Source organism: Gymnoscopelus braueri (genome assembly GCF_963280865.1).
Source record: "Gymnoscopelus braueri genome assembly, chromosome: 9".
NCBI classification, from domain to species: Eukaryota; Metazoa; Chordata; class Actinopteri; order Myctophiformes; family Myctophidae; genus Gymnoscopelus; species Gymnoscopelus braueri.
The window spans coordinates 13,695,224-13,719,931 of NC_137610.1; the positions used below are offsets into that span (position 1 = coordinate 13,695,224).

A 24,708-nucleotide genomic window follows, 5' to 3' on the forward strand; every position below is an offset into this window, starting at 1 on the left:
GGTCGTCTGCGGCGACGAGGAGGCTACAGCTCGGTCGTCCATTCCTGGTCTGGAAACACAGCGGCCTAACTTGGCTAGTAGCACCTAGCTAGCTGCTACCAGTAGCCTAGCCGCTGAATGAATGAAAAAGCTACCGGCTAATTCAATGACCAGGAAAAGAGGAAAACTGAGAGGATAGTCAAACAAATAATACTTAAATAAGTTCCGGGAGAAAACTTAATTTTTCGCAAGGATTTTCCCGTGGGGAAATACTCTGTATTCCGCGTTGGGTTAAGTTGTAAAATTTCTTGCTTCTTGTGTGTGAATTTCTGCGCATTCGCTTGCAGAGTGGAGAAAAGAGGAAGAGCCTACGTCACGAGGGAGCTTTATACTCCCGGGTCTTCCGGACTCGTGACATACCCTTAGCCAATCAGTATTGGCACCGGGAGCGTGTGTGTTGCTCTGTCTCATCGCCTGAGGGCGCTGATATCCCATAGTGAGTAGTAAACGGAGAACCGTGGTAAAACCTCTTTTTTATGCTCTCCCGATTCCGTAAAAGAACCTATAAGCTGTATCTCAAGAACCGCAATAGATATAGACATGCACTAGGTACCAAAATATCCACTTTTATCAACGTCTAAATTTTGTACTGCAATGGCCCCATTGGATACATAGACCAAAAAACATATGCACGCCAAAAAAAAAGTATCATAGTTGCTAAGATATGGTTACTTCAAGTTAATGGCAGCCATCTTGGACGCCATCTTGGATTTAGAATTGTATGTTATAACCCTACTGAAAATAACAGGTTATGAAAATAACACCAAATATCACCATATTCACTTATTAACAATCAATGTTGCACATTTCTTACTCTCCTGAGTCTGTAAAAGTACCTATATGCTGTATCTCAAGAACCGTAATAGATACAGTCATGTACGTGGTACCAAAATATCCACAATGCCCAAATTTATATTCAACTTTAATACATTTATGGTGCTTAAAATCAATACATTTCGAGTTATAAAGGAAAAACCTCACTTTTGGACAGACATCTTGGATTTGTGGGCCGCCATTTTGGAATTTTGCGTGGCCAGCGGTATTTTTGAAAAGAGTGGGGTTTGAAGAGTAAATGTACCAAATTTCATGCTTGCATCACAAAGTGAACGATTTTTCTCTTAGCCGCTCCACTATTCTATAAATAGCGACTTTGAAAAGGAGAGGTTTTATTTTCAAGATAGGCATAATATTTTTTTTTGGTCCAAGTTTTTTTTTTTTTTTTCAAAGTTTTTTTTTTTTGTCATGCATGAAAAAAAAAACTAACCTAAAAAAAAAAATTCATCCCTCTTTTAAAAAAAAAACTCATCCCTCCTAAAAAAAAAAACTCATCCCTCTTTAAAAAAAAAACTCATCCCTCCTAAAAAAAAAAATCATCCCTCTTTTAAAAAAAAACTCATCCCTCCTAAAAAAAACTCATCCCTCAAAAAAAAAAACTCATCCCTCAAAAAAAAAAACTCATCCCTCAAAAAAAAAAAACTCATCCCTCAAAAAAAAAAACTCATCCCTCAAAAAAAAAAACTCATCCCTCAAAAAAAAAACTTATCCCTCAAAAAAAAAACTCATCCCTCAAAAAAAAAAAATCATCCCTCAAAAAAAATAAATCATCCCTCAAAAAAAATGTTATAGCCTATTTTTTTTTCCATACCAGAAAACATAAACCACCAGCTCTTAAAATAATGTACCTACCCTTAAAACAATCTACCTAGCTCTTAAAATAATGTACCTACCCTTAAAACAATCTACCTAGCTCTTAAAATAATGTACCTACCCTTAAAACAATCTACCTAGTAATGTCCCCTAAGGGGCTCCGTAGACAATGTATTAGTGTACGTATGTTAACAATGCCATGCAATGTATCCCAAAAATACTATTTTACTCGCTATGCTAAACTGGGTTTCCCTTATTTTCCCTTCGATTCAAACAATAGTCAGAAGTAAGTAGCCTTGGTAGCCAACAGTTCCCGAGCTCTCCTGTTTATGTGGCGTGAAGCAGCGTGATTAAGTATATCCCCTGGACATGACATATAGTGTGTCACAGGGACTCACCCTCCACCCGAAATACATGATCATTTTACGCAAGAGTGTATTTGACACCCAGGACGCTCTGTTTTGTTTCCCATTTGCACTCTGTGTTCAAGGATGATTGTTGGTAATTATTAGTTTGGGGAATGCTCTCCTGTAGTCAGATTCTAATAGGTGGTTGCTTCTAACCTGTCTGAGATATGTGAAGTTACAGTGTCTCACTCGCCTGTTACACTTGTTTTATATAATCTGTCCAACCTGCGCTTGACACTGATCAGAAAGCGAGCACTATTAGCGGCGTAAAGTTGATTGCTACAGTATGTGCTGGAAACCACCCCACTCCCTCTCCTTTTAATGTACTTAGATATTGTGTACTTAAAGGAGAATTTTGGACTAAAGTTTTCTTACCTTTTCTATGACGTTATGATATCTTAGGATGTACAGTAGAAAATTTTCATAACTCCACCCCTGAGCCGCCACAGCTTAAAAGGTGCTCGGATAGGCCTTAGGTTAGATCACATATTTTAATAGCTTTTTTTTTTTTTTTTTTTGTGAGATCTGACGTTCATAGTGACAGAACACTATGCAACCAAAAAAAAAAAAAAAAAAAAAACAGAAGTCTCGCTAGACGAGATTGAAATCTCGAGATTTCAATCTCGTCTAGCGAGACTTCTGTTTTTTTTTTTTTTTTTTTTTTTGGTTGCATAGTGTTCTGTCACTTTCACTTTTTGGTGCATGAACCCCCCACCACTATTGTGTGAGGTGGGTCTATGATGGACCCACCCGACACAATAGTGGTGGTCCCCAGGTTGCTCTTTAGTCAGGATGGTGGTCCCTGTCTTCAAAATTCTCCTTTAAGTTGGAGTTATCGACAGCCCATGTACATGGAGCAAATGAATCAACATTAGAGATGTGGAATTCTGTCTCTGTGAACCTGAAAAGCCTTTTAACAGGATCACTGGTCGGGGGTGGGAGGGGGGAGTGTTGTGGTTCAAAACAATTTGAATAAAAAAAAAAAATGTATTTAATGGTCTTGTGCTGTGCACCCAGCTTGATTGGACACAAAATATTTGAATGCATGGTTAATTAACCTTTGAGAATTTATAATGATACCTTTAGGGTCTCTAATAGCTGGTTCTGACCATTTGTTCTCCAGCTGTTTGAGATGAAGACAGGGACCACCATCCTGACTAAAGAGCAACCTGGGGACCACCACTATTGTGTCGGGTGGGTCCATCATAGACCCACCTCACACAATAGTGGTGGGGGGTTCATGCACCAAAAAGTGAAAGAATTGAGCTTGAACTTTTATAAGTTACACTTACAGTTATTGTGATTTCTGGGCATGGTGAGTTGCAGTCTGTCTAATCTTGGCAAAATGGTGGTGGACAGGGACAGTCTCATGTCATTCGCTGGCTCCAACCTAGCCCTGTACTTATTCTTCAGATAAGTCAGTGTGGAAAAAACACTCTCACAGAGGTAGGTTGTTGCAAAAGGTAACAGACAATTTGTTGCTTTTGCTGTAAGTTCTGGGAATTCTGCCTTACAACTCATCCAGAATTTGCAAGGGGCTGTGTTTCATACGTGTGCCTCTTGACAGAGTTTGTGGACATGTCAATGAGCTGATCCTCTTCTGTGGGAGTTAAGCTTGACCCCTCTGCTGCTGCATCACTGAATGGGAAACTAATTCTGTGCGAATTAGCAGCGACTGGATGTTTACATCGTAAGAGGTCACTTGACTTTTTGAAATGTTAGATTCTTAAGTTAATTATTCACAAACAAGAAACAAAAGTTGCAAATAAAGGCAAGAGTAAAATGTTATGAAATAAAATAAAAATGTAAGAAAATCTAAAAGATTTCACTACATTTCTGAATACATGGCCAGGGACTACAGAGTCGATAAAGAGAAAAGGGAGTCTGTTCATGAATCCTTATTGTGAACAGAGCTTTCTGAAGTAGCTGATTTTAGGGTCTTGCATATGTTGCACATTGTTTTTACTTCTGTTAGTATTTTTTTTTCCTTTTCAATAGATGTCCTGCAGCTGAAAATGTATAGTTATAAATTCTTCTATTTTCTTTTCAACAGGGGAGGTAGAATTATCATCTTATAACAGTAAATTATTACATCTTCACCATTAGTATCAAATTAATTGGCTTAATTGTCACAGTGATCTTTGTCAGTGCAGTCATTGTAACATTTATCAAGATTGACAGGGCTAAATGTAATTCATGATTACTGGTAATATGGTGAGGTTTGTATCTCAAATTAAACAAAGACATCTTGTATACTGTGAAATAGACCTTCATCCTAGTTTTAATGGTGGAGATTGTGATTTAACTTTTGATTTATATTTCATTTAATTTTTTGGTGTAATTAAAGCTTGTCCAGTTCCCCCTCACCATCCTGGATAGGACCCCAGTATCGCTTTAGAGGCTAGACTTTTTTAGGAGTATAGGAAACAGATACAAGGTGAGGCTCTTTAACGCAGAGGTCTTCATTTCTACCCATAATGGATCTGCTCTATTACACCACATGCTCTTCACTTTACAGGAGAGTCCTTGCTAAATTATTCCCTCTCTAGTGGAGCTTCTAAGAGCCATCAATATAAATCAGTGTGTTGTGGAATTTATTTTACAAATCAGCCTGATACATACAGCAACACTGACATGTGGCTTATGAAAGATTAGTATAGGAGCTATATTTCTAATAGAACAGTGAGGAAATTGAATCTTTGACCAAGATTATGTTTCTACTTTAGCTTGAATTTACTAGCACGCTGTCACTTTCTACAAGGGCCAAATTAGTTGGCTATCTTCAATCGCTTTTCTCACTTATATGTTCGTCATCAATCTGAAGTTACAGGTATAGGAACGAGAAAGGTACTTTTCTGCCAACACAACATTTCGGCTGAAATTGCCTGTGTCTTACAACAGGCCATTGTGTTGAGCTGAGCTACCTAGCGGGGCCACAGACTGTGCCTTAATTTGCTCCACCTGTTCTCTGTGGTGGATGCTGGAGAGAGCTGCCAGATTCATTAAACAGACCTAGAGGGCAGGAGCTGGATAGGAAAGCAGGCTGTCAGATGGGAACAGACACACCTCATATGGAGGAGGATTGGTGTCTCTCTCTGTGTGTGTGTGTGTGTGTGTGTGTGTGTGTGTGTGTGTGTGTGTGTGTGTGTGCGTGTGCGTGTGTGTGCGTGCGTGTGCGCGTGTGCGTGTGTGTGCGTGCATGCGTGCGTGCCAAGGGGGCTGAACCACATTGATGATGGCGTCTGTTCCAGAACCAAGGAATTGATTCTTGTAACACCAAGCTGCTACAAAGAACTTTGTCAGGGCAAACAAACCTATGATAATGGCTAGCATCAGTTAGCGTGTAACAGGCTTCATTTGTTGTGTGTCACATGCATGGCAGGTGGTCATTATCACACAGTATAGGGCTTTTACATTTGGCGTCTTTCCATGCAGAGTATCAGCTCTCGCCTTACTCTACTCAACACTTCTCTACCCACTTAAGCTTTGTATTTCCATTGGGCTTGGACTCAAGCGCCCTTCTTGGTCGCACTGGATGGGCACGAAAAAAACAACCTCAGAGTACCTGGTACTAATGGAAAAGCAAAAAAACTAGGGTAGAGCCAGGCTGTGCCGAGCCAGGACTATGCAGTGGAAAGACTCTTTTGTGTATGATGATGGCGGTGGGGACCTGAGCCATGGCTGTTGGCAAAGTCACGTCCCCCAGGAGGACAGTTGAGACCCCCCCCGACCCCCACCCCTCCCCCGCATTTCTGTTCAGCAGTCCCATCGGGGGAGAAGCTACCCAAGTGTTAGCGCAGGCTGAGCTCCTGCATGCTTGATTTAGCTCTAGTAATTGGACATGCACTTTTTGTCTGGGACAAAGTGATTACATGTTACTTTTTCTGACATTGTCCTCTGCAATTTGTCGCATGTACTCACTGTTGCACTTCTGTGCTGTGGGTGGACAGCTTTTGTCCCCCCCCCCTGTTGATTTCTGCTATGCGTCAAATATGAATGTGTTGGTGACATTGATGTGGATTCCGGGCGAAAAAACAAATGATTTTCCTTCTCTCTCTGGGCTTCCTAACCTCATCAAATGGTTCATTTTCTGTGGTGCTGCACAGATTTTAAATTGGCAGCTGAGCATCCTGCACGTAGCTTATAGGGAGGGAGACTGACTGGTAATTAGTGGTGCTATTTGCTTCCAGTCTCGATGGATACCAGGCTGATCAATGTGGTGTCAATGAGAGGCATGTATGAGTTTAGAGCCCCGGCCAAGGACAACCTGTCCGTCTCTCTGCATCTTGGGTCTGCTGCTGCCACCTGCGTTGGCAGCATGGTTGCATAAGGTCTTGTTCCTCTCACACTACTATGGACTGACAGCCCCTGTATTAATAATGTCTCCCCATATACAGACTTCTATCCCTCTCAGCTCAGAAGGAATATGAATCAGTCGCCTAATGAGAGAGCTGCCTTTCCCTTCCTGAGAGCTGCCCAACCATTGGTCCCTGCACCATGGGGGTGAGACCGGGTGGAATCCAGTGCAGCCATGGATGCAACGAAATCCATGTGGTCATTTGTGGCTCAGTGACCCTTCATCCATGAGGCCAGTCACCAGTAAATTGCCTGTGCCCCGCCCACCGGCCAAATTCTGCCTCTTTCTGTCTTTGTTGTGCTGATGAACTTCCCGCCACTTAGCAATTGTGACAGAAGTGCCATTGTTAGCAGTCTTGAAGTTGCCTTTCTGAGCAGAACAAAGGTTATTGCGAACCGATTGATAAAATTTTCATTCGCAGACGGATGCTTTCATGTGGTGCATTGAGAGGAGATAAAGGTTTTAAGACGTGTGTTCTGCCCTCGGCGTCCATTGGCACATCTCCTCCTGACTACTGTTTAAACCCGGTTCAAAATGATAATGAGAGTGGTGAGCAGACACCAGTTCCCCGGTGCTCCGGTGAGGAAAGTGAGAGCCACTCAGGACTCCACCGGGCGACTAATTGGGACTCTAAATCATTGTGTCACCTGTCACTCACGGCAGGGTTGAGGAGGACGGGTGTGGGGATCCATAGACAGGCTGTGATCGCCAGCTAGGAGGAGTAGAGACGAGGCTTGTAGAGCCTTATATAGCTATGCTATATGCTGAAAATTCTAATGGCAAGCAGGCTGGTCGAGGACGGGGAAAGAGAGCTCTGTGTCCTTTAGCACTGTAATACGACACTGAGGGACTTTAAGGAAGGGCCGGTGACGGCCCGCGTCCCATTGGTCAGCTCATTAATAGGGATTTGAGTGTGAGCCACACTCAGACATTCCCCTGATATGTTCGCTCTGCCCCGGAGCTCAGCCACTGCTGGTTGGCACACTGATTCCCTTGCCTCACACTTCTCGTGGCCAAGGACTCTCGGTCGAAAAATCCCTGCCTCATCTTGCGGTATCTTGCATCTTGCTTTGTCATACTTTGTCACTCCCACAAGCCGATCAATTTTACATTCGCCCCTGCACCTCATTCTGCATCAACACGGGAATGATTGATCCACACAACATGGTCCTATCGACTTTCCTGAACTGCACTGAGCCTTCCCCGTCTTTCCATTTGCTTCCTTTAAGGCTAATGAAGCGTTTTGCTGGAATCTGTCAGAGGTGATGTTTATCATCATGCTGCCTTTGGGCTTACTTAGAATTAGCTGTTGTCTCTTCCACAGGGCGAAGACTGTGCTTCAGTGTGTCCGCCAGGCCTCTACGGACCGAGCTGCCTGTCCACCTGCTCCTGCCATAATCATGCCTCCTGTTCTTCTGTCGACGGCTCCTGCATCTGCAGAGAAGGTATTGTATAATCTGCCAGTTCATCCCCAGGGTATAGAACAGCAGAAGACCTCAGAACAACAATGATATTTATCAACTGAGATATTAAGATTCTGTTATTGTCTAATTACACACAGGGGAAATTGGAATTAGACTTTTTTCCAAATCCCTCCCACACCATACTGTAGCATCCTATACTTTTTTGTACAAAATGTCATTGGACAGAACACACAGGGGTGCCAACATCAACATCATATTAGAACAGAACCCATGGTTCTATTGCTCTGTGAGAAATTAGGGATCTGTCAGATACAGTAGGTAACAAAAATGACAGTTGACAAGTACTGTATGTTCACATAGCAATTCACTATCCATAAACACCACTGGTGAAACATTCTAACATTCTGAAAAATAGGATTTCAAATAAAAGCATAAAAAGCAATAAAAGCAGTGTATTCTGTGCATGTACTGTATGATGACAGACAGAGAACATAAAGTTGGTTGTTTGGGTTGTTTTCATTGATATATCACACAAAGCAAACCACGACCTCAATCTGTTCACTCCCTACTGTGTTCAACTTCCCTTGTAAAGTCACAAGTGAGCCATTCATAATTAATTATGTTCTTGAGCTGAACTTTAGCGCTATCAAAGTGCAAGGGCAGCACATTTTGAACACTCCACTACAATGTTTATTATCTGTAATTGTGACACGCCATTATTTTTGATACACCAGTGTGGTGTACAACAGTGGACCAATATATGTTTATCTATTCCAATTTGCGAGAATACATTACAATAAAATTTGTGGGTAGCCCATGATAGCTGGTTTATGCTAATATGAATTAAAATGTAACACATGTTAAAAGCTTAAACAAATACTGAACTATAATTTATTGCAACCATCATAGGTTCTTTTCAAAGCTTAAAATCTGATATTTTTGAGGAGTGACACCGCCGTGCAACAGAGCATAAATGTATCAGTCCCAGACTCTAGAAAATCCTTTCAGAGTTGCAGTCTGAAAAGCATTGCACTTTGGTTGGGAAACCAACTCACTGAAGCTTAAATTCTCTCTCTCTCTCTCTCTCTCTCTCTCTCTCTCTCTCTCTCTCTCTCTCTCTCTCTCTCTCTCTCTCTCTCTCTCTCTCTCTCTCTCTCTCTCTCTCTCACTCTCTCCCCCAATCCCTCCCCCCATCCCTCCCTCTCCAGGCTGGCAGGGTGTGGACTGCTCCATACTGTGCTCCAGTGGCAGCTGGGGCTTGGGCTGTAACCAGACGTGTCCATGTGCCAACGGTGCCGCCTGCGATCCTGTAGATGGCACCTGTACCTGCTCTCCTGGGTGGAGGGGGGAGCACTGTGACGAGCCCTGCCCTGTGAGTATGTCTCTGAACGTATAGAGGGCGTTTGTTTGTGGAGAACACACTGGGTTTTGGTCACAGGGCACAGGGTACAAATGGAAATGGTTAGTAACAAAGAGGTTGGGGGTTAACAACAGGATGTTTTTTTTGTTGTTGTTGTTAGGAGGGCACCTATGGGTTGGAGTGTCGTGAACGCTGTGACTGCAGCCATTCTGATGGCTGTGACCCTGTGAGTGGCTACTGTCTCTGCTACGCCGGCTGGACAGGTCAGTGCTGCTCTATGTCATAATGCTGGAATTAAAACAGGGTATGACTAAGCCAGGAGTTCCAAAACCTGTATAGCCAATTAGCCATAGTCTCTGCCTGTCCACACACTGTCCACAATGGCGACATCCTGAGTTTGAATCTCACATCCATCCTCTCTAACCTTCTTTGTGTGTCTCTCTGTGCTATGACACATAAACAAAGAAAACATATTGCCTTTTACGCGGTACTAGTCAACCGTAAAGAGTTGCTAACGCAGCTATTCACGCCATTGTGTTTGTACCCTCATTTATGGCCTATGTTGTACAGTATATCTGTAGCAAGCCCTCTGTTCATTAAATGTTCTATTTGTTGTGCCATCGCACATCTCAGTGGACACATTGAATGCTGTAAAAATTGTTCAGCCGCAGCACTCTCGTGACTTTGAAGCAATGCTAATATTGCCACTAATATTTTTGTCTTTGAAGATTATAGGTAGATTTGAAGTGTCATGAAATATGTGGATGAAAATAAATAGATAATACATTATTTATTCATGGGGAATATTACAATAAAACTATGAGAATTGAAAAGGAAAGAATTGAAAATGTTTTAATAAATAAGTACACAACCCTCTCCTTTCCAGGAGATTACACTGTAATTTGTTACGCTCTCAGAGTTCAAGCTGATAGAAAACAGTCCTGCACACTTAGATCTATGGAGTGTTTCACTTTTTGAGCTGTAACATTCTAGGTCTATCAGATCTTCCTCAGACCATACGACTCAACAACGGGCAGGCAGGTAAAAATAGCCAATGGTTATTTTTACCTGCCTGTCCGTTGTTGAGTCATGCATGCTCTGATTAAGGTCTGATAAACCAAAAGCTCAAAATGAAGTGAAACACTGCATACTGTAGTTCTAATGTGTGTAGAAATATATTCAGTTTGTTCTCATGCTTCTAGCTCCTTAGCAAAGATTTAGTCGGTTGGAGCGGTGGTCATCCTGCATACACTCTAAATTGATACCCAGGACTTTGTCAGCGGTATTTAGGAGTAGTTCACCCAAAAAATTACTTATTTTCTATCAATTGCACACCCAATGAAGCCTTGAATTCATGAAGATTTGTTTTGTTTTAGTCGCATTCCTAAGCGAATAATTTGATGACCGGCAGAGTCCCCGGTAGGAGTCTCAAAGTCACCTACTGACCAATGACCCGGAAAGAGCATGTGTATACGTTTGTGTGGTTGCATGTATGTACTGTCTACAAGGGCATTATGTGTGAGTAGTAGAGTACATGAACCCTGGTTAGAGTGAGTGCTGATTGTTTAGGCCATAATGTAACATGTCTGCTCTCTGTATTCCGTATCACTGTATTCCTTCCTCCTGTTTCATTCATGGGGAGAGGAGGAAAACGGCACGCAGAAGTGTGAATGTCACAGCAAGGGCGAGGATCATTATTCTCCAAAATGGAGCTTTGCATCTGAATGTCAAATACGGGAGCAGAGCCGAGGACCCGGTCTCGGAGCATGGGGTGGAGAGGTGCGGTCGGGCGGGGAATAGATTTAACAGGAAAGGTCAAGCCTGTGAGCTCTCGGTGGCCCATTCCGTTCAGCCCCCTGGGCTTAGGGGCGTTTATTCTGGGAAGACAATGTGGGTTTTTATTATCTGCAGGAACGGAGCCCACAATCGGAGGGCTCTCATGCTCTGAATCCTGCACCAGGTCGGGACCATCTGTCTGACTTAATTGAGTCACCGGGGTGCAGGGCTGGGGGCAGCAGGAAGCCCAGTGGGCCAGACCAACACACATACAGAAGTGCTAGAGTAGGAGGGCCCCCCCGATAATGGACCCTCTGAAGGAATGAGCACCTACAGTGAGGCAAAGAGGCAGGACTCAGTGGTTGGAGGGTTGTATATTAACAGAGAGACAGAAGAGATATACGTTTTTTAATTCCCACATTTCAGAGCTTGGTTGCCATGGTGCCCTACTTAAATCCTAGTTTTTCTTTTTGCCGTTTTATTTAAATTATTCTCAATTAATGATATTCTTCTGGAGCCAGTTTGACAGTAGGTGTGGGTGAGGAGATAAGCCCTGGCCATGCACGAATCAAACACGACGATGAACTCATCTGCCTGGCATCAGCGAGTGAAAGATTCAAAAGATTGCTTTGATTAGGCCCTCGATGCCGAAACTTCATCCTGTTAGCTGTCAAAAAGGACTTTTATTTTGAAATTCAAGTGTGTCAAATGTGGATGGGTTCACATGCAGTTTTATGTATGAGTGCAGTTTTATGTATGCATGAGCATTTGCGTTCATGACTGCAGCGACATGTACAGTACAATGCTTGTGCATGTGAGTGTGCTTCGACGGCCAGTATTTCAAATTAATGTATTTAAAATACCGTAGGTATGTAATTCCCTTTGAGTATTTTGTCATTTTTATTTTACTGGACGGAAAACAATCAGATGTCATTTGTAACAAAATACCTTTGTATTTTGTGTATTTAAAACACTTGATCACTTGACTTACAAGTCATTTTATTCTCAATAACACAAGGACTTCCATCACCAGGCCTACTAAAAATAACCTATTACCCTTTGGCCAATCTGGGAACCCATCGCCAACTGAAAATGAAAAACAGCGCCCTCTGCTGTTTGTTCTATGTCTGTTGGCTCTGGGCGGAAGAAAACGTAGAGCCAGAGCGCAAAGGAAACCGGTGTTTTGTATGCCTTCAACGCGTCACTTCCGGTTGGTGCGACTATGTTTTCATTCCCACTAACAATATTTCTACACGGAACACTAACACCACTTCTCCCAGAGAACATCGATCGTTTTGGTTATAAGCCCACTTGTTTCTATGATGAAAGAGTAAGTTAAAATGTGAATATCTTTCCGTGGTTTTGTCTGCTCCGCGGACGTTATTGTTAAATTAGTTTCGGTTTGTTTCGAGGGGGAAAGATCGACGGACACGTGAATCCCGCCCACTACATTTGATTGGGTAAAGCGCGGCCCGCTTCCTGATCTGAAGGCACGCCCATGCGCACTTGTTATGACGAACCTCCCCGACAGATTCCAACGCAGTGCAGAATCTGTTCTTGAGAGATTACCCTTTGGCTGATCCTGTTGGGTCCAGCTCGTTGTGTTCCTCTTGACCAGTAACCCAAGGAAAGAAGCTGCTTCGGTGCTCTGTGCAAATTGCCTTACCCACTTAAACTACTTTGTTGACCGGAGTCCCCCACGGGGTTATACTAGACTCCCTCCTTTTTTCCATCTACTCCAAGGGAGTTGTGAGCTTGTAGATCGGCTATTTGAACTATTTAAAAAATGTTTTTAAAAATAGATTAAAAAATGCCCAAAAAGTTTAGGCATAAGGGGTAAGGTAGCGCAAGATAGGGCCGCAAATGTCTTTGCCGAAAAAAGCAGATGTAGCTCTGAATCCATTCGGTTTAAACACGTTGAGCTTATAGTTATGCTATTTTTGCCAAATGTTTGCCTCAGAATAGGACACTAGAGTTCATATGACACTTTGCTACATTTGCGGATGATTCTGTGATTGTCAGTCTTCTGAGTAATGAAGATCATGGCCCACTTTGTCTCCTCATGTGAAGAGGCATTTTTACAACTTGATCACTAAGACTAAAGATATGCGTATTGCTTTAGACAACTCCCCCGCCCCAGCTCCCAGGGCTGTGTTATTAAAGGTCAGATATAAATATCTGAGTTCCATTATTTATAACCGCTTGAAATTTGATTTTAATACTGTTGTATAAGAATTAAAGGCCTTTGATGATTTTGTTTTATAGAGCTTTTAAGGAATCTGTAATTTCTTTTGTTATCTGTTGGTATGGTTATCTTGGCATTAGAAAGAAAATGTCCTTGATAGGGTTGTTGAGGGGGCAAGCAAGATTGTGGGAGTACAATTTTGTTGTTTGAACCACATTTTTAACAAGCAGGTGCTTAATAAAGCTAAGACTAATCGTTCAGAAATCTCCCATCCTCTGAATCCTGAATACAGGCTCTATCATCAGGCCAATGGTTAAGTGCCTCTGCTACTACAACTATTCCTTTATCCCTGCTTCCATCCGTGCCATCAATGGTGGTAGCAGGAGGAGGTAGTCGTTGTGGTGTTGCGGTGGCAGTTACTTTATTTCTTTATTTGGTCGGGACAGTGCACATTAATGAACACTAAGACAGGTGTAAAATATACACATGAGCAAGTGTAAATATGCCGGATTTTAAGCAAGCTACTTTCCATCTGCAGTCCCCAAAAAAACATGAAACAAAACAGACATCACAATATAACAACTATACAAAAACACTCAGATACATCAACAATAGGCATATGTTAAAATTGAATTTAGAGTAAACCTAGTCTATCAAATATTATAAGTGATCGCATGTCTGGTTATCTTTCAACCACTGTTTTAATTGTCCTTTGAAAGTTGAGAGTGTGGGGCTTTCCCTTAAAGTAACTGGGAAACGGTTCCAGTCTGAACAACCTTTGAGGGAGAGGACATTTTGTCCAAAAGGTGGGACCTCGCAGTCCCCTCTGGAGTCTGACCTAATGCCACGTCCCGTGTCCCTCTTCCTTCGAATGAATTCCCTGAGAGGAGGGGGAGCCACACCATGCACTTTTTTAATTTTAGGTACCTGAAGTGAGAGACTAGTTCCCTCTCCAAGAACACATTAGACCTTTCGATGTTAATTATTCTTTTGATAAACATCGTGCATACTGTTTTTTTTTTGTTTTTTTGCATTGAACAGAAGGCAAGTGCTCTTTAAACAAGTTTGGACCTTGTTCAGTACACCTGTGAGACTGGATGAAATTAGCTCAACACTCTGTCCATGTATGAAGATGACTGCATCATCAGCATACATTTGTACATTAAACTCTGGACACACTCAGGCAAATCATTGACGTATAAATAAAAAAGTAAGGGCCCAAGGATCGGACACTGTGGGACACCAAACTGATAGGCAATGTACAGGGATTTGACACCGCTGACCATAACACACTGTTTTCTGTTTGATAGATATGACTTGAACCAGAGTTTATGGAGAAGTTGAAATAGGTCAATTTTGTTAGGAGAACATGGTGGTCAACAGTTGACTGCTTGGCCCATATTGTGGTTTGTCGGCCTATAACTGAGGGGGTTGCTGTTGCTGTTGTGGGCTGTGATCTTGATTTTCTGTGAAGTGTGTTACTGTGTTTTTATTGTTCGCCAGGCTGAAGGTGTGGCCGAGACTATTATATGTTTTGCCCCCTGTCCGTGTGTCCGTTCGTCTGTGAACAGCTCATCTCCTGCACTGTTGGCCCGATCGATGTGAAACTGTGCGCACACACTCCCTGTATGCCAGAGCAAAACCTCTGCCCTACATTTTTCACATCAGCCTGTTATGGTGCCACCAGGAGGCCGATTTGTGCTAAACTATTTTTTTTTTTTTTACAAAATGCCTCAAATCATGAACACAGCGAACACAAATACTACTCTTTTCACATTGTCCTGTTATAGCGCCACCAGGAAGCTGATAATTTTTCATGTTCCATCCTGATTGGCTAAGATTGGCATCTTAAGTCTGCAGGAGTGGCTCGAACAAATTGCCTCTAATCATGAACGCAGCGTCCGATTGCTGTGAAAGGCCAAGGAAGAAATGCCACCAGGAGGCCGATTTTGTATATTTCTCCTACACATTTTGTCCAAACATCATGCAAATCGATACACATTGGCCCTCATTTATCAACGCGGTGCAGCCCAAATAATGGGCGTACGGCGAGATCACCGCACCTTTCGGCATTTATCAATATATCCTGACGTGGGCTTCATCCTACCATACGCTGAGATCTCACGTCTGGTCGAGACCAGTTGTTGACGTTGGCTGCGCCCGTTTATTCCATTCTAGACCTGCGGAGCAGCATTGTCTGACTGTCTGACAGGCATCTGGACACATAATCCACTCCTAAATGTATATCTACACTAATAAATAATCCCTGTGAAAATATAACATTTTATAAAGTAATTTAAACAATCTGCTTTAACAGTCATTCAGTTGCATTGGCTATTTTAAAATAGCAGATCTGCAAGCTCAAAAACGGGTCGCATCGCGACGCGTTGTGAGCTTGTAGATCTGCTATTTTCAAAATATACAGCGCTTCTGCGAGCGCATTTTCGGGACTCCCGACGATCTTTTCATGGACAGTGAGGTGTACAAACTTACAGTAGCTTGTCCTATGTTATGGAGTTATGTCAAAGGGAGTTTTGAAGACTACAACCTGGCTGGGTTAAGGATATAAACCCGACGCTCCAATCTCTTATTAACGTGGCGGACGGAATCACTGCCACCCGTCCGAGTCTCACGGGGAATATCCTACATGACTGCTTGTGCACTGCTCGGTATGGGTTAAATAAATTAATATACAAACGTATTCCATTCACGGCGATGTGATTGGTATCATAATATGTCATTCATGTAGGCTACAAGCCTACGTGACAAAGATTGTACCGCTACGGTACGGATTACATGAAAAACACAGCTGGGCGGGCGTGTGTGTATGTGTGTGTGTGTGTGTGTGTGTGTGTGTGAGAGAGAGAGAGAGAGAGAGAGAGAGGGGCGTGTGCGTGTGCATGTGTGGCGAGGCGAGCTTTTCATGATGATGTCTTTGGTCGTATTCTGGTTCTTCAATCTTCATGTCGTAGAATCGGGGCGTTTTGAGAATATTTAAGGGCGTGTTATTTAAATGACGCTCGTTTTCAGACGTGAGATTTATCAAAGCTCCGACCTGATGTACGCCAGGATTGGCTGTGTAGGATTCGTTGATAAATATGACTTCGACGTTGGTGTACGGCCGAATATATGGAAAAATATAAGCCGGTTTATACGCTGCGTTGATAAATGAGGGCCATTATGTCTATAGTCATGTGATCAAGACGGATTGAAATATATTCTACATTCCCACAAATCAACATAATTGTGTCTGTCTAATAACTTCATCAACATTAATCTGCTTACCTCTATTATGACACTCCCGAGGAACACTTTTTCTAGTTTGGTACATGTTTTTATGTTCTGAAACTTGCTGTAAAACAAATTGCCCAGTTTGGGTCAAATAATAAACTTGACCTTGACCTTGATGTGGTTAAGGAATTATGTAGTAAAACATCAGACTTTGCTCACTGAATGTCATTATTAGCCTCGCGTGGCCAGACAATATCACACGACACACTGCGTGGATATTAGTCTGGTCCCTATCAACGATAGATTTTTTTTCCAAGGGGCGGTTACAAAAAGATCCAAACGGACTCTATTGGTTAGACCTAAACCAATCAGAGCAGTGCTTCCTTGTTCACGAACTAATCAGAGCAGTGCTTCCTTGTACGTCATTGCTCCAAATAAGGTGATAAGCCCGCCCACATTTGGATACTGGGCCCTGGTTGGCTCCACACCACTGCGGAGGGAGAGAAATGGAATCTCTATGGAGGGGGGCCAGACCTAATCTGCCGAGGGCTAAAGTGCGATGCGATTTTGCAAAGGCAGATTCGGCTGGAACCAGGCTATGTCATTATAGGACAAAAGAATAGAGCAATTAGCAAATAGCTGTGCTCTAGAACATCATAGAAATTTACTTGACTTGTTAGCTTGCTAGTGGCATTCTAGCCAATGTCAGAGGCATTTTCAGATAGCCTTGGGCTAGTGGTATCTTGTAGTAGCCAATGGTAAATGGACTACATTTATATAGCACTTTTTCTACTCTTTCCGACCGGTCCGCTCACATTCGTTTTGCAATGTACTTCGCGTTCACGCATTCATAGTTTATGCGATAGCCGATAGGCCTACACATTCATACAACGATGGCAGAGGTAACCATGCCAGGCACTAACCTGCTCATCGAGAGCAGTTAGGGATTCAGTGCTCAACAAGACTTCAACACATAGCCAGGAGGAGCCGGGGATCAAACCGGGAACCAGCTCCCAGACGGCCACTCTGACTCCTGAGCCACTGCCACTGTACAGCTAACTTAACCCATTAAGGCCTGAGGTTCCGATTATACAAAATGTCTTCTAAATCCTAACAGTACTATAATCAGTGGTTCTCAAACTTTTTCATGTCAAGGACCCCCACAATTATATGTATTTGGCCCATCTGAAAATGTTTTGTTCCAGGGACCCCCAGAAGCAAAGCCTTGAGTTAAAAATGTTTGCTTTAAAATATATATATTCAAAGATTTAAACACATTTTCAAGATTTTTCAAAAATAGCAGATATACATCTCTGTGCCGCACTATGAGCTTGTATATCTGCTATTTTTGAATAGCCAAAGTATAAAATAATGGTTTAAGTGGTTACACAGATGCGTTCCCGGTTTTAATGGGTTACGGCATTTTCAAAGAGGTTAATCTTCATTGTTGCCAAAAAAATAGCGTGTGCCACCCTCTTGATGATAAGATACCTATTTTTTTTGTCTGGATTTCAATTAAAAGAAGTAATAGATTTTAAGACATCAGTTAATTTTCTTTCTTGTGGTATTTCTCCCTAAAGCTATATTTTGGGTTTCTTTTCAAATTAAGTGTTTTACAAAATGAATTATGAATTTATCATTCATAAAATGTAAGGTGTACTGACTCCATCCTGGCTACATCTCAATCATTCTTTAGTGTCTGCTTATGTGAGTTATGTTACTGCTGGTAAAAAACTAATTCCTAACAAATATAAAAAGAAATAGCATTTACTTGCATATTAACTCCGATATCTATACAAGGTGGAAAAAAAGAATAAAAAAACGATAGACTCGTAAAAATTAGGCTACTAAAATGAATAAGGAAAAAATTACCACAACTTAAAAATACTCAGTTACAAGTAAAAGGCCTGTATTTAAGTTTGAACTTGAGTGAAAGTATTGGCATCAAAATATACTTACAGTACAAAAGTAAAAGTACTAGAATCTACAAGCTCACAACGCATCGCATTACAAAGTGTTGCAAGCGTGTAGATCAGCTATTTTCGAATAGCAGAAGTATCAAATTGGGCTTAACTGTATGTTTTGTAATAATAATCTAAATCTACAAAGCAACTAATACTAATACTAATAATAATAATACTGTAGGAGCCATTATGACTTCTTTATTCTTAGTTTCTTATTTGATGACGTCAACGCAGGGCTTGGTCAAGGCTACTGTATGTTGCCAAGGTATTTAACAAGGTCTGTATTCAAGGGCAGTCGTTGCTGATGGGAGGCAAATAGTTTTTTGACTGAATACACATCAAATGTAGGAATTTAAAAAATCCCAAAAAGGTAGCACATCCAAAATTTCAAATCAATGGACAAAGTACTCACATTTCCACTTTTTTTATTGGCACACACCAATAAACGAATGCTTACGCGTTTCATCAGAGCATAAAAAGAGCTCTGATCAGAGCATCAGAGCATATTAAAAAAAAGTGGAAATGTGAGTAGCCTACTTTGTCCTCCATTGATTAGAAATTTTGGATGTGCTACCTTTTTGGGATTTTTTTAATTCCTACTTTTGATGTGTATACTGGATTTTGGGTCTAGCACTCCACTGAGAAAACCCATTGTTGATGCGCAACCTCTTTTTCTTATTTAGTATTTTGATTGTGTTTGAGAAGGCAGTTGGTTTCCGTGCGTCTAACTGTTTATTTATTTATATAGTTATTGTATGCTGAAGTGACAGATCGGCTAATAAATTGTTTGTTTATGAACTTCACGGACGTTTTGGACCTTCAGTTTTTGAGCACACTTTCAAACTTTAATCCCTGGCCGTCAGCAACCAGTAGTGCCAGAAGTATAGGACTTTTGACAATACAAATACATTTTATTTGTAACGCACTTTGCATTTGAACCAAATCTCAAAGTGCTAAAACAAAATACCTTTTTAGTAAAAAAGTATTTTTAGTTATTAAAGCTGTCAAATAAAAGTAATGGAGTAAAAAGTATATAGTTGCCTCTGATATGTAGAAGTATTAAGTATCAAAAAAGTTTTATAAATTAATGAAGTAAAGTAAAAGTACCTCAAATTGTATTTAAGTACAGTACTTGAGTAAATGTACATAGATACTTTCCACCACTACTCATTATAAACTTCAGAGAGAGACTAGATGCAGATCCCTCCATAGAGATCATCTCTAGGAACATTTGAAGGCACAGTCCCTCTTTCATCTGATCTGTGTACTTCCAGTTGTTGCTATCAGTGTTTTTTGCTTTGTGCCTCCAGTTCTTAAAATGTGTTTATGTTTGGACCAGCTTCCTTGAACAGTATAATTGAACAGACGCATGCTTGTTTGTTTGTTTGTTGGTTTGTTTGTTTGTCTGTCTGTGTAGAGCTAATCTCGGGCATCGCTGGCCTGATCGGTATGAAACTTTGCATGTGCATCCCAGAAGGCCAAGGACGAACCTCTGCGCCAGGGGTTCTCAAACCTTTTTATACCACGATGGGGGGGAGGGGGGGGAGTTGGCGCCCCCCTCCCCCCGTGCGGGCACTAAAACGCCAAGATATCAATGAAAGCTATGGAAGTGGTTCTGTACACACATGTGTAAACTGAAGCATTTAGCCAAAATATGTTGCTAGGACCATTGGAGTTTCTTAATCCAGCTCTTGGTAACTGGTGGTGGTCTGTGAGAATTATCTCCCTGCATGGTAACGTTACATCGCGATCTAAATTTAACTCCGCGAGGGCACAGATGGAACCAAATGGACCCGTGGTCCATGTATTTGTGCCCTCTCGCTCTCGGAGTAACAAAAACACCCAGAATGGCTCTTTTAAGCCACCCGCTCTTATTGAACATAATTCCTAAGTAAATTGTTTTTTTGAACTGCGAAATCAGTTTGTGTGCCTCAGCCTTTGCTAGGGATTGTGTGTGTTTTCTTGTGTAGCTGGTTGTTCTTCTCAGTCTGTCTTGGAGGCGGAGCTGTGTGTGTATGAGAATTCAAGTGAATCTACTCCGTTCATGTTGGTCGTGACAACCTAATTATTTTTTTCGTATTTTTTTTTTACTGTTTCTTGATAAAAAACATGTTTTTTTTGGTTGACAATGTGTGACCCCAACGGCACCTTCCCGCCACCCCCACTTTGCTAATCGGCCTCATGGTAGCGCTATAACAGACCGCTTCACGTTTTGACCTATAACTCTTGAACTGTAGGTCTCACAGTAGAATTTCTTTTTCTCCTGGATTCCTTGGATTCCTTGGATCTGCTCCAGGTGAGACTTATAGGCCACCACCATTTAGCGTTTTCTTCAAAACACACTTTTTGCAACTAATCCCTCAGATCTTGTCCAAAACTCACACAAATTGGTACATATTCTCTAACCCTGGAGTCATGTGATTAAGATGTATCAGTCAGACTTTTCATAATTAAAATTCCGATTGGCTACGATTAGCTTCCAAAGTTTGCAAGAGGGGCCCGTTTTGCAAATAATGGCACAAATAATGAACGCATCAGGAGTGCGCATCAATTTGTATAATCTTTATGCAATTTTTGCCTTCTGTCTGACCCTTGATTCTAGATTAAACACAGTTTATCTCAACCTGGGTACATTTTGCAATTGGTAACCTAATTAATAATACATTTATGGAGTCAAAGTCATCTCAAGGGATGAATGAGGATAGAACATCAGAGTCTTTCTTGCAGGCTGCCATGTCTACAGAGAAAGCTACACTGTCACTCGAGTTTGCTATGTTGGAAGGCAAATACTTCAAAATAATGACTCATATATTCAAAAATTTAAAGATAGAGGCTGAGTGTCAGCTGTGCACAAACAAAAACATCATTATATGTGGCTCTCTTGCAGCGACATTACATTTAAATCCCACTTGAATCACGGCACCCTGAAAAACTAGAGGAATCCGAGGAACACAAAAAGGAGTTTGCCAGTGCACAGCGAAGCTAGGATCTCAGACAGACAGACGATTTTTTTATTGCGTTCAAGTGACACAAAAATAAGAATGTATCTGCAGAAACAGAGATAATAAAATTGTTCAAAAGGCATGTATCCATTGGCCAACACAAATTATTCATAGAATTATTACAGGGCCTTGCCAGGTTGAACACTCAATTTATGAGGATTTTAGTACTAAAACAACAAACTCTGAAGAGACTGGCAATGCATCCAACTTCGCATAGGCATTTGAAGTGTTCAGTATCAAAGCTGTTTCAGAGGAACAACATGAGACAGAAGAGCAGTACTCAGGAGGTAGAGCGGCCGCCTGGGAGTCGGACGGTTCCTGATTCGATTCCCGGCTCTTTTGCGTGTGTCGAAGTGTCCTTGAGCAAGATACTGAACCCATAACTGCTCCAGGTGAGAAGAGAAGTGCCTTGCATGATTGCCTTCACTGACAGTATGTGAATATGTGAGTACACTTCATGTTTACCAGTGTTCCGGCATTGCTGTGTGTGTGTGTGTGTGTGTGTGTGTGTGTGTGTGTGTGTGTGTGTGTGTGTGTGTGTGTGTGTGTGTGTGTGTGTGTGTGTGTGTGTGTGTGTGTGTGTGTGTGTGTGTGTGTGTGTGTGTGTGTGTGTGTGTGTGTGTTTTTTTGTGTGTGTGTGTGTGTGTGTGAATGGGTGAATGTGAAGTATATTATAAAGCGCATTTGAGTGGTCAGAAAGACTAGAAAAGACGCTATACAAATCAAATGCAGTCCATTTGCAGTCCATTAAGTAGGAAGTGGGTCTTTCAGACATTACAATAGATCCAGAGGGAGACGTGTCAGAGTGTGCCATCATTCTACCGCCACACGCAGGCACATACACACTCATTGAGTTTGGTTTCGACCATTGATACCAAAAAGGTTTTCTAGGCTGAATCATTCATCATGACAAAGTGCTCAGTCCTATGGAATGCTCTGGCAGACCAAAATCTCCTGAAATTGATTTAATGTCCTCAAGCCTATTGTCTTTGTTATTGATTGCCTTCAAGGTCATACCTCATGCTAAAATAGTGTGCTCCTACCTACTGTACCCTTTTGCTGTTCGGGCTAAACTACATGAGCTGCAAGCCTCAAACCTGTGGTATTGCACATTTATTTTTGAAAGCCATCATGGCTGGCTTTAACAAAAGGTTCAATAGCTTATTACAGCTTGAAATTGATGTCAGTGGAGCCAGTCTGGTAACAGCAACCCAACCATTGTGTAAGTTGTAGTGGTTGCCTCCCAAACAAACTGCAGAGAAGAAGTAGATACCGTACAGTATGACTCATTCTGCACTCAGCTTGCTTGGTCTTCTATCATAAAGTGACATTACTTTAAACTCCACTGAAGAGAATGAGGATGACTTCTCCGTCTTCTTACCAGGGTAAGGCGAAATTACTTCCACATCAGAATGTCTGTAGCATAATCATTAATAATGAAAATTTGTCCCGGGTTTTTACATTTTTGTGTTCAATGGAAAATTGCTGTATTGAATGTCTCCAATCCTGTCACCAGGAAATGACAGCCAGGTGGGTAGAGAGATGTCACCAAGCCAAAGCAAAGCATACAGTGGTTAAAGGAGTAGTTCACCCAAAAAATTACTTATTTTCTATCAATCAACTCCTAAGAGTCTCCGCCGGTCGTCAAATTATTGGCTTAGGAATGCAACAAAAACTAAAAATTGAATTCAAGGCTTCATGGGGTGTGTAATTGATAGAAAATAAGTAATTTTTTGGGTGAACTACTCCTTTAAGGCTGCAGCATACTCCAAACCAACATACATTTTGGTCCACTATGGTAGGTCAATAAGAACGAAATGACCTCGTAAAAACTTCAGCGGTGGCTTTCAGAATTTTGTTCTGTAGGCTACTTGCACCGCCGTGATTTTAGCAAAACATATCCAGACATTGTGTGTGAGTAGTCAGACACTCATGTGCTAGTGATTTATATTGTATTTCTGCAATCTGTCACTGTCAGCAACGTACCATGGACTGTTTTGATGACCGACTACAAATGTAAAGTTATTGTTGCTTTGCTATTTGTATTGAGCCTTCGTTTCTCTTCGCACCGTCACTACTGTCAGAAAATAAACAACAGCATACTGTAGCGCTCATCTCGTCTGTGCCATTACCCATAAATATATTACAACAAACACACCAAGATGGAAATTCATTAATTGAGAGAGACTGTGTCAGAAATGACAAAATCTCAGAGAAAAATTACGTCAAAGCACTTTGCAGTTTTGTTTGATAAAAAAACAGATAAAGTGCTCCTCGGAGCACAGGTCTGCACCAGGTCAGGTAGGTTATTGTGGGCCAGCAATGTTTGGAATTTGCCAATCAGGAGGGAATATAAAAAATCGGACAGATCAGTCTTAATCTCATGACTATAGAGATAATGTGTACCGATTTGCGTGATGTTTGGACAAAATCTGTTGGATAAATATAAAAAAAACATAGTCTCGGCCACGCCTTCGGCCTGGCGGAGACAATAAACGGCGGAGATTCTGGCAGAATACTAAGTGGGCAGGGTCAAGCATTCAGAACTCAGAGCCGAGTTCTGAGGCAGTATAGAACACAAACAGGGGCAGAGGTTCTGCTCTGACAACCAGGGAGTGTGTGTGCAGAGTCGGAGATTAGCTGTTCACAGACGGAAGGACGGACACACGGACGGACAGGCGGATAGACGGACAGGGGGGCACGGTGGCGCAGTCGGTAGCGCTGTCGCCTCACAGCTAGAAGGTCCTAGAAGGTTTGATTCCCGCCGGGGACGCTGTGGGCGTGTTCTCTCCTCCGCGTCATCAGCGCCCATACCCTAGGTGGGGTTGGTGAAAGGGCCTTTCTGTGTGGAGTTTGCATGTTCTCCCCGTGTCCCCTAGAGTAGGTACCCTCACAACATGTAGTAATCCTGGTCTCTATACTGCCTCCCCCTGGTCAGCCGGGGCGCCTGATGGAGGGTAAAGGAACTGGTTGGAATAACATGTTCCTTCCACCTTCCTACCGGGGAAACTCCCCCCTGTCGGGTGATAAGATGGCTTGTTAGCTCTCATGCATTGAAGGAGGCATGAGCTCGGCTCTGGGCTCTCCCTAGGCTGGCAGAGGGAGTGTAGCGCCCAGGATTACTTAGACTTAGGCACTTAGGCAGATTACTTAGGCACTGGGTGAAAAAAATGGGGTTGCAAAATTGTGGGATAAAAAAAAAGAACACTAACTTTCTTCGGTTGGACAAGCCCTTCCGATGTCGAAAAACTGTTCGCCGTCGTTTGGAATATGCTGCAGCCTTTAGAGATCCTTCAATTCCTGGACGATCCCAGGG

The 24,708-nt window shown here is 42.0% G+C and overlaps 1 protein-coding gene across 1 annotated transcript in view; it reads left to right on the top strand.

Annotated features, from left to right (window-relative positions):
• megf11 (multiple EGF-like-domains 11) overlaps window positions 1–24,708 on the top strand; it is a gene marked incomplete at both ends in the record, with an annotated part of 98,404 nt that overhangs the window by 53,452 nt on the left and 20,244 nt on the right. Inside the window, 3 exons of the mRNA XM_080438330.1 lie at window positions 7,775–7,895; window positions 9,083–9,246; window positions 9,395–9,497. Of these exons, the coding sequence (XP_080294456.1) occupies window positions 7,775–7,895; window positions 9,083–9,246; window positions 9,395–9,497 (388 nt within the window). The remainder of the gene's footprint in view (window positions 1–7,774; window positions 7,896–9,082; window positions 9,247–9,394; window positions 9,498–24,708) is intronic.